This window comes from Periplaneta americana, chromosome 2 (assembly GCF_040183065.1).
Source record: "Periplaneta americana isolate PAMFEO1 chromosome 2, P.americana_PAMFEO1_priV1, whole genome shotgun sequence".
Classification (NCBI taxonomy): Eukaryota; Metazoa; Arthropoda; class Insecta; order Blattodea; family Blattidae; genus Periplaneta; species Periplaneta americana.
Window position 1 is genome coordinate 173084724 of NC_091118.1, and position 16112 is coordinate 173100835.

The 16112-nt window shown below is 35.4% G+C and overlaps 1 protein-coding gene across 3 annotated transcripts in view; it reads right to left on the reverse strand.

The window, feature by feature from the left end:
- Rtel1 (Regulator of telomere elongation helicase 1) overlaps positions 1 to 3703 on the reverse strand; it is a 35404-nt gene extending 31701 nt beyond the window's left edge. Inside the window, exons 1-3 of one of the 3 annotated variants that reach the window (XM_069818939.1) lie at positions 3577 to 3703; positions 2434 to 2544; positions 1744 to 1960 (exon numbers count right to left, since the gene is read on the reverse strand). In XM_069818939.1, the coding sequence (XP_069675040.1) occupies positions 1744 to 1960; positions 2434 to 2535 (319 nt within the window). In that variant the 5' untranslated portion in view covers positions 2536 to 2544; positions 3577 to 3703. Of the gene's footprint in view, positions 1 to 1743; positions 1961 to 2433; positions 2545 to 3115; positions 3321 to 3463 lie in introns of those variants that run through there. The other 2 variants (XM_069818942.1, XM_069818940.1) reach the window with 2 other exon arrangements.
- Positions 3704 to 16112: the final 12409 nt, after the last annotated feature.

Consider the following 16112-nt stretch of genomic DNA (forward strand, 5'->3'; position numbering starts at 1 on the left):
CCGAGAAAAGTACACTGCACAGTCATGGTCTGATAAATATGACATCACTAAATATTTATGGTTCACTACTTCTATAATAATAATAATAATAATAATAATAATAATAATAATAATAATAATGATAATAATCTGTGGTAATAATCCGTGATGCTACAGCCCGTGAATGGCCTAGGCCTCACGCCCACATGCCGAAGCAGAGGTGGACGATCATCCAACCAGAACAGAGGTATCATGTTGCTAGCACGATGATCCCCCCAGCCGTTGTAGCTGGTATTCGCAACCAGATTTCGCTACCTATCATAGTTCCCCAAGTGCATCACGATGCTGGGTGGGCACCAGTCCCATACACTGGCCGAAATTTCATGAGAAAATTTCTTCCCGCATGACGACTCGAACCAGCGCGCATTCCGTAACGTAAGTCCTAGGCAGGATGCGTTAGACCACAGCACAGGACTCACTACTTCTATAACAGAAACAAAATTCCAACCCTTCACAAAATTTTAGGCATATACATCAATTTCCTTTAGTTACTTCATAGCAGGTGTGTACGCAGCGGGAGGGTTACCAGGTTTGAATCCTCATTTCTCTTGAACTTAAAAAAAAAATACATATTTAGATTTGAGTATTTTTTATACATAATCGTTTTCCCTTCTCTAATTTTTCAGTTAGAGTAAGAAAATCTACATCGGCATTAAGGTATAGTCCTTTTACCCCTCCTTCAATATAATCCCTGTGGCATGTTCGAATTATAACAATGCTATCTTTATTATAGGGAGACCTACCACCTAGTACCAATCTTGTAATAAAATAAAGCTGAGAGAATATGAAATTTAACTTGTTAAAAATTGGATGGCTATGAAAAAATTCCATTTCAAAGAATTTATAAGGATATTTATGAGTAAGTTCTTTTAGAACATGCTATCCCCTTTATCGTCGACTATAACATGCTTTCACTTGTATAATGGATTATTTTTTTTTCATAGGAGGGCCCATAGGCAAGCACTCAGCCTTAGGCTTATTGTGTAACCTCCTTATTTGGGATGATTTTGAAGTCCTTAGAACTGCTCTTCAAGCATGATTCACTGCTTGGTGCCACCTTATCAATTCGGCTATGATATCCAGTTCTGACAAAGTCCATTTCAACAGCAATGGCCCTCCATCTTCCCTGTTAATATGCCGCCTCCTCAGATAAATGGCATGTTACAATTTATATGCTTGTGTTCTGCTGCGTCCTTTGACCAGAAGGCAGCGCAATTCACCAAGGTGCCATCTATCTGAGGAAGCTACACTCCCTAGACTACCAGAGTCCACTCTTGAAGCCCCTATGGCTCTCTGGAATTTGTGCAGATGGCACCTGTAGGCAAATCTCGAAATCACATCTGCCATGATCTCCTGGTCGACCTGTAGCTACTAAGATGATTATGAAATGATGCTAATGAATGCAAAGTGAATCCGAGGTCAACACCGAAAGTTACCAGCAATTCTGCTTCAAGTGGCTGAAAAACGGCCTTGGAAAATCCCCCAACCATGTAACTTGTCCCAACCAAAATATGAACACAGGCCCGCTCATTTCACGGTTAGGCCAATGGTGGATGGACAATTGTTTACTTCACCTTCTGACAGTTCTCAGGTAAGGTATAGTCTGTTTCACATTGAAATTTATAATACTCATTCTCCTCTTTCTTATGTTTGTACGAGCTTTCAACATCTAACAGGTAATGATATTACAGAAATGTGATTTACCACTTGACCAGGCAGAAGTACTAGCTTGTGGTACTCCTGCTCCATCATTTAAACTATTTTTTAGCCCGGTAACAAAGTCACCATCTGGAAGCTGATATAAACCACGTGCTTCTGCCTGCCTCTGGGCCTTTCTTATGCTAAGCCAACCTAGAGATGAACATAGCAGGCTCAATGTTTTGCCTGTTCCTGTTGGTGACTCCAACATTCCATTTACACCCTGAAAAAAAATAAACATATAAATACGGTAAAACCTGCTTTGTGTGTAAATGAAGGTGAATGATTTAAATTATGCACAAGACAGAACTACGTAAATGTAAGGTTTGAATATAAGATAATTTTCGAATGACCAGGAATCAGTTTAACAGAACACAGAGAGCTGGGAGCACTTAAGGATTCTTTTAACTTGTGCAAATGTGTTTTAATCAATAGAAAGTGACTAGAATTTTAATGTTTCATATAAATTCACTAACATACATTTACTATGAAAGTTTTTCTTCAATCATGAACTCAAACTTTAAGATATAACAGTAGAATTGATAGGATGTACATTAGAAGAGGACTGGATAACTGAGAGGCCGGATTAGCGAAAGTCTAACGTAATATTGTAATATATAATGAGATAATCTGATAGTGTCACAAGTAGTAACAAAACTGAACATGTCTTCAAATATAGTAACTATTGTTTCAAACCTTTTTCAAGCATTCTATAACTTTCTCCATATATGCAGTTTGAACACTGTATGGCTCAAATGGAAAGTTAACAAGAACGCCATTTATCATGTACTCTGGCATGGCTGACACCTGTAACAAAACAAGCACAGTTAAAATCAGACATTATATAGTTTTATTAGTGTTGCCTTTCCTAAGCAATTCCCATTTTTAAGTTCATCTGGCATTACATTAAAATTACTATTTTCTTGGTGCACACACACGTATCGTTCATTGTAATTTGCCAAATAAGAAACGTAACATATCATTTACTCCTAAATTAAATTAATCTAACACAAACACTAATCTAACCTAACCGGGTCAACTGGAAAATCCGATACAGAATTTTTCGTTTTTTCGTAGATTAAGAGTTTTCGTGAGGCCGAGATTCTATGGCAGGTTAGGTCTGCTGAGGCTTTTGGTGTATGATAGGCTACAAATAATGATTATATTACGTCATCATCACCATCTTTGTTTCATCAGTGGGGTGTAATATGGCTATATCGTATTCTTCAGTAATCGCACCTAACCTACCCTCGGGAATTCTGTACTAGAAGGGCACATCGTGTTTTTGGACGAAAAATTTGCCCACAATTATAGTTTTTAGTAATATCTTTTGAATATGAGGATTTATACAATGTAAAGATATTTTTGTTTTACTTACTAGAATAGATCGAAAAGACGAAAAAGTGACGATGCAATATAACCTATACGTCACTTAGCAGTCCATTCATCTAACCCACTCCAACCTTGTCACAGCCTCGGCCTTATCTAACCTACTCTAACCTTGTAAGTCTTCGACTTCTTGTCACTTATCTATCTCTCTCCTAACCCACTCAAAATTTGTCACAGTCCTCGGTCTCCTGTCATTGTTGATATTAGAAACGTGAATGGTCTGTGGAATACTTGTCTAATTAAACCCTGGAAATCCTAAATCCCTAACGTATGTAAATTAAATTAAATAAATAAATAAATAAATAAATAAATAAATAAATAAATAATAGACATTTACTTTAGAAAAAAATTAATGGGGAGATAAGAAATTCGGAACAATTCTAATGTAACGCAACTTCCATAATGTCACAACACTAGTTATAATAGATTATATGTATTTTTTTAATTCACTTGTTCTGTTTTACATTAATTATAAAGCCGCAGCTTCCATTTAAAATACTTTAAAAAGCAAATTTATTGAAACCTCAAACCACCAACATACGCGCGCTTTTCTCGTAATTGTGGTTCTTTTATTACAGTGTTGTCAGATTGTTCCGATAATTTCCCTCGTAGTAGGTTCAAAGTTCCCCTTTTATTCAGTAAATTTTCCCTCTGTATCTCCGAAAAATATTTTCAGGGTGAATACTAAAACAATTTATCAATAAAAATGATAAGCACTTGAAATATACCTCCCCATTCTGTTTGTGGAACGGCAGTTGCTTGTACAGTACACTGACGTTCAAAGATGTCTGATCTACGATTTTATGACTGTGTAAACGAACTTTCAAACCACGGGTAGTCAGGTTAGAACAACGAGCTAGATACTGGGTTAGAACCAAAAATTCAACAAATTGACAAACTTCCAATCTCAATAGGTGACTATTATTGAGACAGATAAAAAGAAAGTATTTAGGAAAATGTTGATGTAGATTAAGCATAAATTTTTCTCATAATTGACAGTATCAGCTGTGTCCCGCTAAATCTAGTTTTTTTACAATCATTAGCGGCAAAGGGGGATGAAATTTTGGATTTTATATTGCGGGTATATTTATGGTACTATTGGCGACACTGGCTGTTCCTTTCGCCATATTTCGCGGGTGCTCGTGTAAAGGGGGTTAAGTATGATTTCGCTAAACTGGGATAAGTACAGATTTCACCTCTCCACAATTACTTTTTTCTTGTGTTAAAGGGGTTAAATTATTCTTCCATCCATGATGCAGTTACAGTACTCCGTATTTTGTGACAAAAGGGTTTTGTTCAGTACCAAAGGAGAAAAGTTCACACACCTTACAATTTGACTTAACCCCCTTTACACGAGCACCCGCGATTTATTCGCAGAAGTAATAACTAGAGAGGCCACACTTAGACGAATAAATTATCGTACACGATCGATTGCAGAGTTCTTGAACACTGTACTGATCTCCTGCAATGCTATTTTACGGGATTCCCCCTCCCCTTTCTTGCATACTAATGCCCAATATTATACATTATGTCTGGTCAGTGCATGAACTGGGGAAACTTTGTAGATTGTAATCAGAAGAATTACATGTAATGAAACTTGCTTATTTTCATAACTGCAATTGCATCCCCACAGCTACAGTACCTACATTTGTCTATGGTACCTACCAGAGCCTTCTTTAGTAACTAAAGAAGGCTCTGTACCTACTGATAGCTCGCTGTCTGCGTAGTTAATGCTTGCCCTGCGTCATTCAGTTTTGCAATGATGGACGCTGCTGACCTACATCATTTATGAACACTAGAAAAGTAAGGGACCTAATATTGATCCTTGAGGAATTCCATTATTAACACTTCCCCCATAGTTGTATTGATTTCGACTTTGTAGACTAACAGGCCACTAGGTATACTACTTGAAAAGATGGTGATACAGTGAAAAATAACAATTTGAAATAGCTTAAGAGGCATAACAATATAAGAACAAAATATGTCAAGAAAATGTGAATCAAAGTCATGGTCCCTATGTATGATGCTTGAAAATAGCTACTAACTCTTTGAGAGTTGCAATTGTGAAATTTCTTAAAAAAATTTTATGCAGACCAAAAGATTTACATAAGTGGACTAAGAACCAGGATATGGTCTCTCAAGCTCATATCATTAATCTCATAATTATTATGGATTCTATTTTCCATAAAAATTAATTGAGTCCATTTAAAAAAAAACTGGGCTAGTTTATCCACCAATGTCCGGAACTGAGTGAATTTTCAAGCGACATGCACAATAATACAAACTTTTAGACAAGGATTGAAGTTGTTTTGGAAGAAAAGAAGCCTAAAATATGACAGAGATCTAAAAAAAATCTTATACATGTATAAATCACAAAAATGGCCAAATGGACTGAGCAAGTTTTGGGATCATACTCTTCAATTGCAGATTCATATATAATGATTTTTTCCTCGTGTACTTTATGCCAATTCAAATCTTTCAGTAGGATCTATGATGTAACTTTCAAGAAAGGGAGGTTTAAATACAATTATGTCGATTCTTCGATTACTCCTTCACTGGATATACCATATACTTCTTCTTAACTGAATAACCTTCGTTCCTTAAAGCACTCTGTACGTGAAGTACTATGTCCTCATTGTGATGCAAAAATAAGGTTACCATGTCTATAAATTTTCAAATGCAGGACATTCTTTCAGAAAATGCAAAGCTTTTCGTAAAAACAAAGTTATTTTGAATTTTCAAAACACCTTACCTTATGACTGTGTAGACGATGCTCAAGACATTGAAGTTATAATGGTTACAGCCATACATTCATACTTATCCACACCACTCAATTTTGAGAGAAGAGATGCATTGTGTTTTTGTAACAGGTATTTGCAAAATTATTCGCAAGATATTGTTTGGAATTTATTGTATTTTACCATAATGATCCCTTCAACTGAATATGTAAATAAACGATTTCTTTCTTTTTGTTCACTGTGCACTGATTAGCCTAAATAAAACTCTTTCAGTCTTTGCATTACTGCTTGGAATTATAAATTAAAACTAACAAATTTTAAGAAGTTCACTGAATGTTTCAATGTTTGTTATTTTTTTAAAAATCCACACTACTGCTTTCAAGAGTTTCATTTTGATCTACACCAGAAAAACTAACATAGCTCTACTTTTGAACATTGCAAAAGTTACCAAAAAGTTTTGTCATTTACGATTACAACTTTGTTTTGCAGATTTTATTATTATTTTTTTCTTTTACAGAGGAAAGACCCAAAGATCTGCACAGAAGTCTGAAGCTTATTGGGCTTATCACTCCTATTTTGTAATTGATATTTGTCATGGAATGACTGCGCTCTTTGTATGAATACAGCACACACTGCTGTGAACTTAAGCTATGGTAATGAACAAATGATGATATATGAATAAATGATGGTGAAATGAGTCCGAGGTCCAATGCCAAAACTTACACAGAAATTCTGCTTCATTTGGTTGAGGAAAACCTCGGAGAAAAAACCCTAACCAGAATTTGAAGATACTCCAAAGAAGAGAGGCTTTCATCAAATTTTACGTCTTTAACATTTTGAAATTTAATCAATTGGAAATAATCAAATTCTTTCATAGGGTTCATCCATTTTTATAGGTAATCAACTCACATTTCATTTTTAAAAAATCTATAATCTTTCCTGAGAACATTTACATTCTCTTTCCAAACTATTTTTTTCAGAGATTTCAAAGCTTGTTTTAATTTTAGACGCATAAATATATTTTCCAACCTGCCTTTCAGAGAATTCAATGCTGAGACTAACAGATCACTGACCAATACAACAGAATTCTTTTCTTTTACAATTGCTGAAATTTTGAGAAGAACAAGCATGTTAGAATGAAGACTCCGCAGATAAAGCTCTAAGAATTCATTTTCAAAGAAACATCTTATTAAAGTGGGAACAGATTTTGTAGACTGAGAAAGAAAATAAGCCTTCACAACTGGAAATAGTTTAATATTTCTACTGCTGGAAATAACCTCAGCCATCTGGTCTTGCCATGAGGCTGTTGATAATTAATTTATTTCAACAAACTCATAGAAATCTTTGAGTTCTTCTGTGACAGTAAATGAAAATTTTGAGAACTACTCTCTCTATGTCAACTGGGAGTACCATCTGCGAGCAGTTATGGCTGTGTATAACATGGGCTGGACATCCAACACCTATGAAATCCTTAATATAATAACTGCCGTACCCCAAGATTCGGCTCCTGGGCAATAAGTCGAGCATCATCTAGTAAAATGCTGTCAACAATGGCAGAAGCAAAATTTGATTATGAAATTTACCTTACAGTAGATGTTGAAAGTGTCATCCTTCCACTCATATACAACTTGATATCGCGAGAATAGTTGTCACGGTTTGTAGAATGCAATTAATGCCAAAAAAAAATTGCATATTTTACGAGGGTTGTGGCATAAGTCATGGCAACTATTTTTTTTTTGTGAGAATTCAGGCGTGAGTAGAAAATGTGAAATATACAGATGAAAGGATAAGAAATAGACGAAATGTACGGACATTTAACAACATGGCAACATTTTGCTCTTCATGTTTATTAAGGTCGTTACCATAACATCACAGGGTTCCTGTGCCAGAATCATTACAGCACGTATAACCATTCAAAAGGCCCTCAAAGTAGCTACCCACCTCGTGACTGTCTGGTATGGAAGGGAATTATTCCCGACAGCTTCTACCAACTTTGTGGCATTCTCTGGCATTCCTCCCATAGAGAACGGCTATTTTGATATAAGAGCATTGTTCAACATGGGTTACATCCATCTTGCACAGCACTACACTGACAAATTATTTAACATTACTCTCTGTTCTATTACTGACAAGCACAGAGCCATCTTATGTTGAGAACACACACTATGACATTTTGTGATACCAACCCTTACCTTTGGAAAAAAAAAAAAAAAAGTTGCCATGGCTTATGCCCCAACCCTCGTATAATATTTTGGTATAATTATATTTCATAAAAAATCTCAATTTTTCTTCATATTTTGCACGATTCTTCACCCCCCCCCCTCCCCGGTTAATATTTCTCTCGTTTCATTGAACTGGCCTTTCAAGACATTATAAGGAGACAATACAAATGTTAAACATACGAAAAACCCAAGGCACTCATTCCACCAACATTCTGGGATTCCCCTTTAGTTTATTTTTTTATTTTATTGGGTTATTTTACGACGCTGTATCAACATCTCAGGTTATTTAGTGCCTGAATGAAATGAAGGTGATAATGCTGGTGAAATGAGTCCAGGGTCCAGCACCGAAAGTTACCCAGCATTTGCTCGTATTGGGTTGAGGGAAAACTCTGGAAAAAACCTCAACCAGGTAACTTGTCCCGACCGGGATTCGAACCCGGGCCACCTGGTTTCGTGGCCAGACATGCTGACTGTTACTCCACAGGTGTGGACTTCCCCTTTAGAATTGCTAAACTCGTTATATTAATGAATTTGAGAAGCCAAAACAAAATAAGTGGTTCCCATTCCACCTTCGCTCATTCTTTCGAATCCAGTGGAAGTCTTTTCAGTGCTGCAGTGTCTACTTTTACACATGCAACAAGTTCTAAATGGGTTTCAACCATAAATGTTGCTGTCTACCTAATTTCTCCTCTTTTTACAACTTCATGGGTTTTCCATCATATGAAACAATATTAAATCACAGAAGATGTAATCTTTTGCCAGAAAATACAGAAAAGTTATTTGTGTTATATTGTAACCAGTGTTTCATACTGATGTAAGAGGATGTGTAAAGATGACACAACATGGAAAAGAAAACAGTAACGTAATCATGTATCGTAAACAAAATTCAGGTCTACATAGAGCAGCGGTAAGGGCAGCACACTTCAGCAAAAATGCGGATAATAATAAAACAAGAAACACTGGCGCTAGCAAAAAGGCGATTGGAGAAAAAGAGAGAAACCAGGATTCGGGAAGTGATAAGGAAGAAGGAAGTGAGAGGAATAGGGGTGCACGTATAAGTGGAAATCTAGTATATGCAAGTGAAAGCATTGAGGGGGAAGAGGGAGAGAAAAAGAAGAGGAAGAGAAGAAACCATTCAAAACAGTACCAGTATAGAAAACTCATTTATAGATTCAGCGAGTGTTAGAGATAATGAAATTGAAAGGAAAGAAGAAATAAATAGGAAGAAGGACATAGATAGAAGTAAGGCTGAGATGAACAGTAAAGAAAGAGTCTGCAACAGCTAAGGATTTGGATATTAAAATTTCAGAGGTATTAGATGCGATTAAAAAATGTGGAGATGTGAACAAAAAGTGCAACTAAAGTGAAACTGTAAGAAGTTAGAAGTATAAGGGGGAGAAGAAGTGTATAATCAAAGGTGTAGAGAAAGAGTAAAAGTATTTCCAAGAAGTGAGAAAGAATTTCGTGTAAGTGGAGTAGTGGAAAATGAAAGGAAGCGAAAATAGGAAGAGTGAATAATAATAGTGAAAAAGTGTTAAGAGAATTGAATAAGTGACAACAAGAAAGTAATACTAGCATTTGAACATTGAACAGTAAATGAATATAAGGGAAAGATAGGAGAAAAGGTCAATGGAAAAAATAGAATAAATAATAAAATATAATGTATAGGAAAAAGCTAAATTGAGATTTTAGTGAATATTAGTTAGAAAAAAAAGGGAGGGGAGATATTAGGATTAGTGAACAAATAGATAATAGCAAAGAAAATGTAGGATAAATATTGAATGGGAGATTAGACTGAGTGAAAAAAAAAAAAAGGTACATAGTGTAAATTAGAGTACGTGTACTGTAAAGAATGTATTGATGTAATAAATATGTCTAATATGTTAATGGTGGCACCGGATAAGAGAAATGTGAAGTACACTATTACATGTAAAAAAGTGCTGTGACGTAAATACAGTATACAGCATATCATATGGGGGAGGGACATGGTGAGGAGATAGTAAAAGATTTAGGGTGGGAACCTCTCAAATCAAGGCGACGAAAAACCAGACTCACCGCATTGTTTAAGGCACAAATGGGATACAAAGCATGGACCGATATCAATGCTAGATTAGCAACACCATCATACTTAGGAAGGGCTGATCATATTAGGAAGTTTTAATGTAGAAAACAAAGAACGGATATGGCAAAATTTTCCTTTGTTAACTGCACAATAGCAGACTGGAACAGCTTACCTGCGGCAATCTTTCAGGGTGGTCCTCTTAAAATCAATACATTTAAGGAAAGGTTGAGAAGATTAGACTGAAAATGTAATTGGAGGTGCAGTGTAATTATTTAAGTTGTGTCATGTAACTAATTGAGTTGATATGTAATTTAGTTGATATGTAAATAAATTAGGGTGATATGTAATTAATTACGATGATATGTAATTAAGTTGGTATGTAATTAGTTAAGGTGATATGTAATTATTTAAATTGGTAATAGTTGGGTGAAATAGAAGTACTTATAAGTGAGATTTACTTTTGCTTATCGTAGGCGTTATAATAGAATAGTTTTTATTTATAGTCTTAGGTTTATTGCATCTAATATTTATAGATTTACGTTTATTTTATTTTATTTCTGTAATTGTAATTATTCTATATTATATATCACTGCCACCGGGTGTATACCCAATTGTAGTGTTAATAAATACATACATATCAAACAGTGTTCAGTCCAGTCAATGTAAGAATTTTAGATGCTAAAAAAACTGTTTAATTATGCAGATTTATTGTATTTTATTTGGTAGCATTAATATAGGCAAAACTATTATTCTGGAAAGACTTATTTTGTAAATAATGACATAAATCAGCTGCAAACAGTTTACGAACAAAGATATTTTAGCATTAACATATTTATTTCATATTTTATCAAAATGTTCTTCATATTGTGCCAGTCTCTATAATGCCTGTCTGCTCACTGTGATGCACACCTCTTAGACACAGCACAAAATTATACCTGTTGGTGATATATGACATCATCATCATCAATCAATCATCTTCGAAGTAACAGCAAGTAGATGCTTGCAGTGTTGCTGGATTAATTTGTCATTCTTGAACTTAGAAAGAGACTGAAATACTCACAAGTCAAGAAAATTATAATGCTGCAAGCTGAGTAGAACAGCACAGAATTGGTGTCTGGTGTACACCGGCATTCAAAGATATCTAACCTACAATTTTCTGATTGTGTAAGCAAACTTTCTAACCACGGGATAAATAAAAACTAGATACAACAAATTGACAAATAAATAATTGATTAAATGGCGATCTTACTCGTGTTAATTACGTAAGCATGTGCGGCTTACAGCTGTTTCGGTGCTATTCACACCATCTTCAGAGCCTACTAGATCTCGGCGCTATCTCAACTTCGCTGCCTGTTGTGTGGGTGCGTTCGGTGTGATGAAGAGTTGTGTTGAGAATTTGACTGGGGTGTGTTTTAGTATGTATATTTCATATTGTTAGAATTGGAATATATCAGTCCCCTAACTGCCCATTGTGCAACTCAAACCAAGAAATGGATTCGGAACACCTCGAAATCTGTGCTTCAGTGATTGACCATGCTAATATCTTTGAAAAATATTGGAGTGCAAGAGGTCAAATGCCTGGCATTAGAAAACAACAACAACATATTTCATATTGTTCTAGTGTGTTGAGTTTTTGATTTTTGGGTTGTATGTGTAAGATTTCCATGTCTGTATTTATGTTACTGTATGTGTGGTTAGCATTAGTTATGTGTTTGGCATATGTAGATGTATTGTCCTCTGGTTATTGCTTTAATGTGTTCTTTGTATCGAGTTTGGAATGATCTGCCTGTCTGTCCAATGTAGAAGCTATCTCAACTATTGCATGTGTTTGTAAACCGCACATGCTTACGTAATTAACACGAGTAAGATCGCCATTTAATCAATTATTTATATTAAAGTGTTAAAAGTAGTGTACGAAAGATTCAAATTGACAAACTTTGAAATAGTTCCACTAGTTCTCAATAGGTAATACTATTATTGGGATAGGTAAAAAAAAGTGTTGGGGAAAATGCTAATGTAAATGAAGTATTGAGGGGCTCGGGGGTAAAACATGGTAACCAATATTTTGTAAAAAAAATATGTGTAGCATATAATATGGTATCTTACATTCTGCATCTAATGCAGAAGTTAATTTTTGAACATTCAACAAATGGCAGAAGTATACAGATTTTACTTTCCTGGTAACTATTCAAACTGTTGCATGTAAATGTTTATCTACATAATAACTTCAAAACACTAAAACGTCACTTACCACGTTTTACTCCCGAACCCCTCAATTATTCTCATAATTAATATTAACAGTTGTTTCCCTCTAAACCCAGTACTTTTTACAATCAATAGATAGGGATGAAATTTTGAATTCTATAATGTGGGTATATTTATGCATTAGTGGCGGCACTGACTGCTATCTTCTCCATCTATTCACAGAAGCGATAAGTAAAGAAATCTAACTTACACGAACAAATTATCAATCACTATCGTTTGGTAGGGGTTAAATATCTTTGTACATCAGTGTACCTTTGAATTGTTCTACTCAAGTGGCAAGTTACACCAGCAGCATTACAATGTTCTGGTCTCATGAATTTATAAAATAAAAATATGAATAAAGTAATATGCAAATAGTAGCATTTTAATTATTTCAAAACGTCTTCATATATAAACATTTAATTTACAGTGATGTATGAATATGAAGGGCTGCCATTAGGAGTGTGCGAAATATACTGTAGCTTTCAATTAATTAATTAATTAATTCATTCATTCATTCATTAATGTAGAAAAAAATGGTTATATGTGTAAGCCTATTCTATTTTATATTAAATCACGACTAGAATCTGTCTGCCAGAAGGAGAATACGAAATAGCAGTAAAAACAGCATCTAATGAGCCCAGAAGTTCAGGTGTTTATTTTGGCTAAAATGCCCAAGCAAATAGGTGCTTAAGATTCAGGAAATAGGCAATAAAATAATAAAAATGGGCATTTAAAAGTTAAGGAAATAAACCTATGTATCACATTTCAATACTTACTCTTTTCGTGGTTACATGTCACAACAAGTCCATAAGGTGTTCACTTGTTAGTCTGGAATGGACTTCACTTTTAAGTAACTTCATAAGTGAAAAAAATTGTTCACAGGAGGATGTCGAACCAAATATAGCGCAATATTAGCAGCATGCTTTCGTAGTCGTGGAAATCTTGTGGTAAAAGAGTATAGAATTCCTTTGGATTCATCCTCAAATTTCTGTACTTCAGAATTGTGTCACACTGTAGTTCAATGAGTTCCATCTGAATTTCCAACCTGATCTCTAAAAGATCCACAGAATAAGGGAGAAGATAAAACTGAGAAATCTTTTCCCAGAATTGTGAAATCCCCGAATCTGCATTGAAATTCTTCTTTCAATTTCCGCAATAGTTGCACATACTCTGAAAATAAATTCTCGTCCACTTCTCCTTGCAAAGATTGTAGAGCTTTAAAGTGATACAATTTTATTTATTTTTTTTTTTTTTTCCCATTATTTGTGGAGTTATGTCAGTCCCTTGTTATGGTAAACAATTCAGTAATTATAACCCCTGTGCGTGACATTGCATTTCCATAAGAAAATAATTTCTTTCTTCAATTCGTGAAATAGTTTCAGAACTCCTATAGGCTACTTAGCCATCTCACTTGTGTATACCGCATTTACGCAATTATATTACGCACCTTCTTCTGACAAAATGTTATCTTGAAAGCTGGGTTGCGTATTATATTCGCACACAAATACTCAGACCCGAACAAATTTAAATTAACACCCTATTTATGATACGAGATATGGTGGGAAACTGCTGATGGAAAAAGACTAATGCGGATTTTTTGTCATCTTTGGACACTTTTCATTCGAAATTTCATGTCCATTTTTAACGACAATCAATCATTTTTAATAGGAATATTATTTTTTGACTACGGTAATGTCTTAATGACACTTGTTTTATCCTGAGATATACAACCTTTGTGTATACAACATTTAACAATCCCATGTCTTTAAATAAACCAAAAGAATATACTAATAATCATTGATGAAAGAATAGCACAACATTTAGTCAATGTCAATCAATCAATGTCCTGACATCAATCAGACTTGTTGCCTACAAGTCCCAGTTCTGAAACTACAAGTGAGGATATGATTTACAGCTACAGGTAAGAGTGCATTTATGTGGTCTTTTTTTTCAACCTCCAATCATGCCGGTAAACAACCAATTGAGTAGTAGAAGGCGGGGATGCTCAGGGGGGTGACTGCACATCTCCCCCACTATAACCTCTGCCACTTCCGTCATTACGCCATTTTGTAGGAACGTAAATATAGCTGCTACGATTGATTCTCCCGTCAAGTGCGAGTTGCATAGTGTAATTCGATTTCTTCAAGCAGAAGGAAATAGTGCAGTGGAAATTCATCGAAGAATGAGTTGAGTATACGGTGAAAACTTTACGAGTGATGGCGTTGTGCATGAATGGTGTAGGAAATTTAAAGAAGGCCGAACCGATGTTCAAAATAAAGGGGGACAAGGACGCAAGTCTGTCGCAACAAAAGACATAGTTCAACGAGTTGACCAAATGGTTCAAGAAAGATGGAGGAGGTTTACCATAAGTGAATTGTGTGTGGAATTTCGAAGTTTCAAGATCATCTGTGTACATGATCGTAACAGAACACCTATGTTACATAAAACTGTGCGCTCGATGAGTTCCAAAGAGCTGACTGATAACCATAAAGGTCACCAAATGGCATCAGCGCTGACGTTCCTCACCCATCATGAGGCTGAAGGTGAAGATTTTTTAAAATCAATTGTGACTGGAAATGAGCCCCGAAACAAAACAACAGTCACAACAATGGATGCACTCAAACTCGCTAAACAAACCTTCAACAACAGGAAGGTTATGGCTACCGTGTTTTGAGACCAAAAAGGTGTGTTGCTTGTTGAGTTTTTGGAACCGGGGACTACAATCAATGCAGCTGTTTATTGTCAGACTTTACCACGACTGCAGAAAACCATTCAAAACAAAAGAAGAGGCATGGACTTCAGATTCATGACAACGCCCGCCCTCACAGTGCTGCTGTAACCCAACAGTTTCTTCAGAAATTATGATGGGAAATGTTTGAACATCCGGCATATAGCCCCAACTTAGCACCGAGCGACTGCCACCTCTTCCTGAACTGAAAAAGTGCTAGGAGGGCAGAAGTTCCAGACTAATGAGGAGCTTCAAAACAACGTTAAGGCCCATCTCAACTCACTGGCGACAACATTCTATGAAGGCAGATTGGAAAGCTCGTTCACAGATATGACAAATGCCTCAACCTTCATGGTGATTATGTCGAAAAGTAACCATGTTTGTACATAATAATAAATTCATTTTGTTATTTACACTTGTCTTTTTTTTATGGATCATAGGAGGTTAAAAAAAAAACAGCCCTCGTATAACCTTCTTGATAATTATAATTTTAATCTTGGTTTTTAGCACAGATGCGTGTTATATTCACCAGCAATTTATTTTTCTCCTGGAATTTAGGATAAAAAATTGGGATGCATATTATACAGAGTGGGTTAAAAGTCGCTTTCCCCAAACACTTCCATACATTTAATTACATTTAATTTACATTTGACTACACATTCCTTTACAGATTTTGTTCATAATGGAGGCCCTGGTTCTCAATACACAATTCACAACGTTTAGACACTGATTACATTGTTCTATGGTTAATTTGCGATTCACTGCAAGAAACTAACAGTTTTTGCACAGAAACGCAACCCAACACAATAAAACAAAAGAGCAATAACAAGATATGACTTCGGAAAAACAGTTTACTCACAAACATGGTTGTCAACTCACTACTTATTACACCAGCTATTAGTTTATTCGAATTATGACACCTTGTATATGTGTACAAGTATGAAACCTAAGAACGAATATTGGAGAAAGCGATTTTTGACCCACCTTGT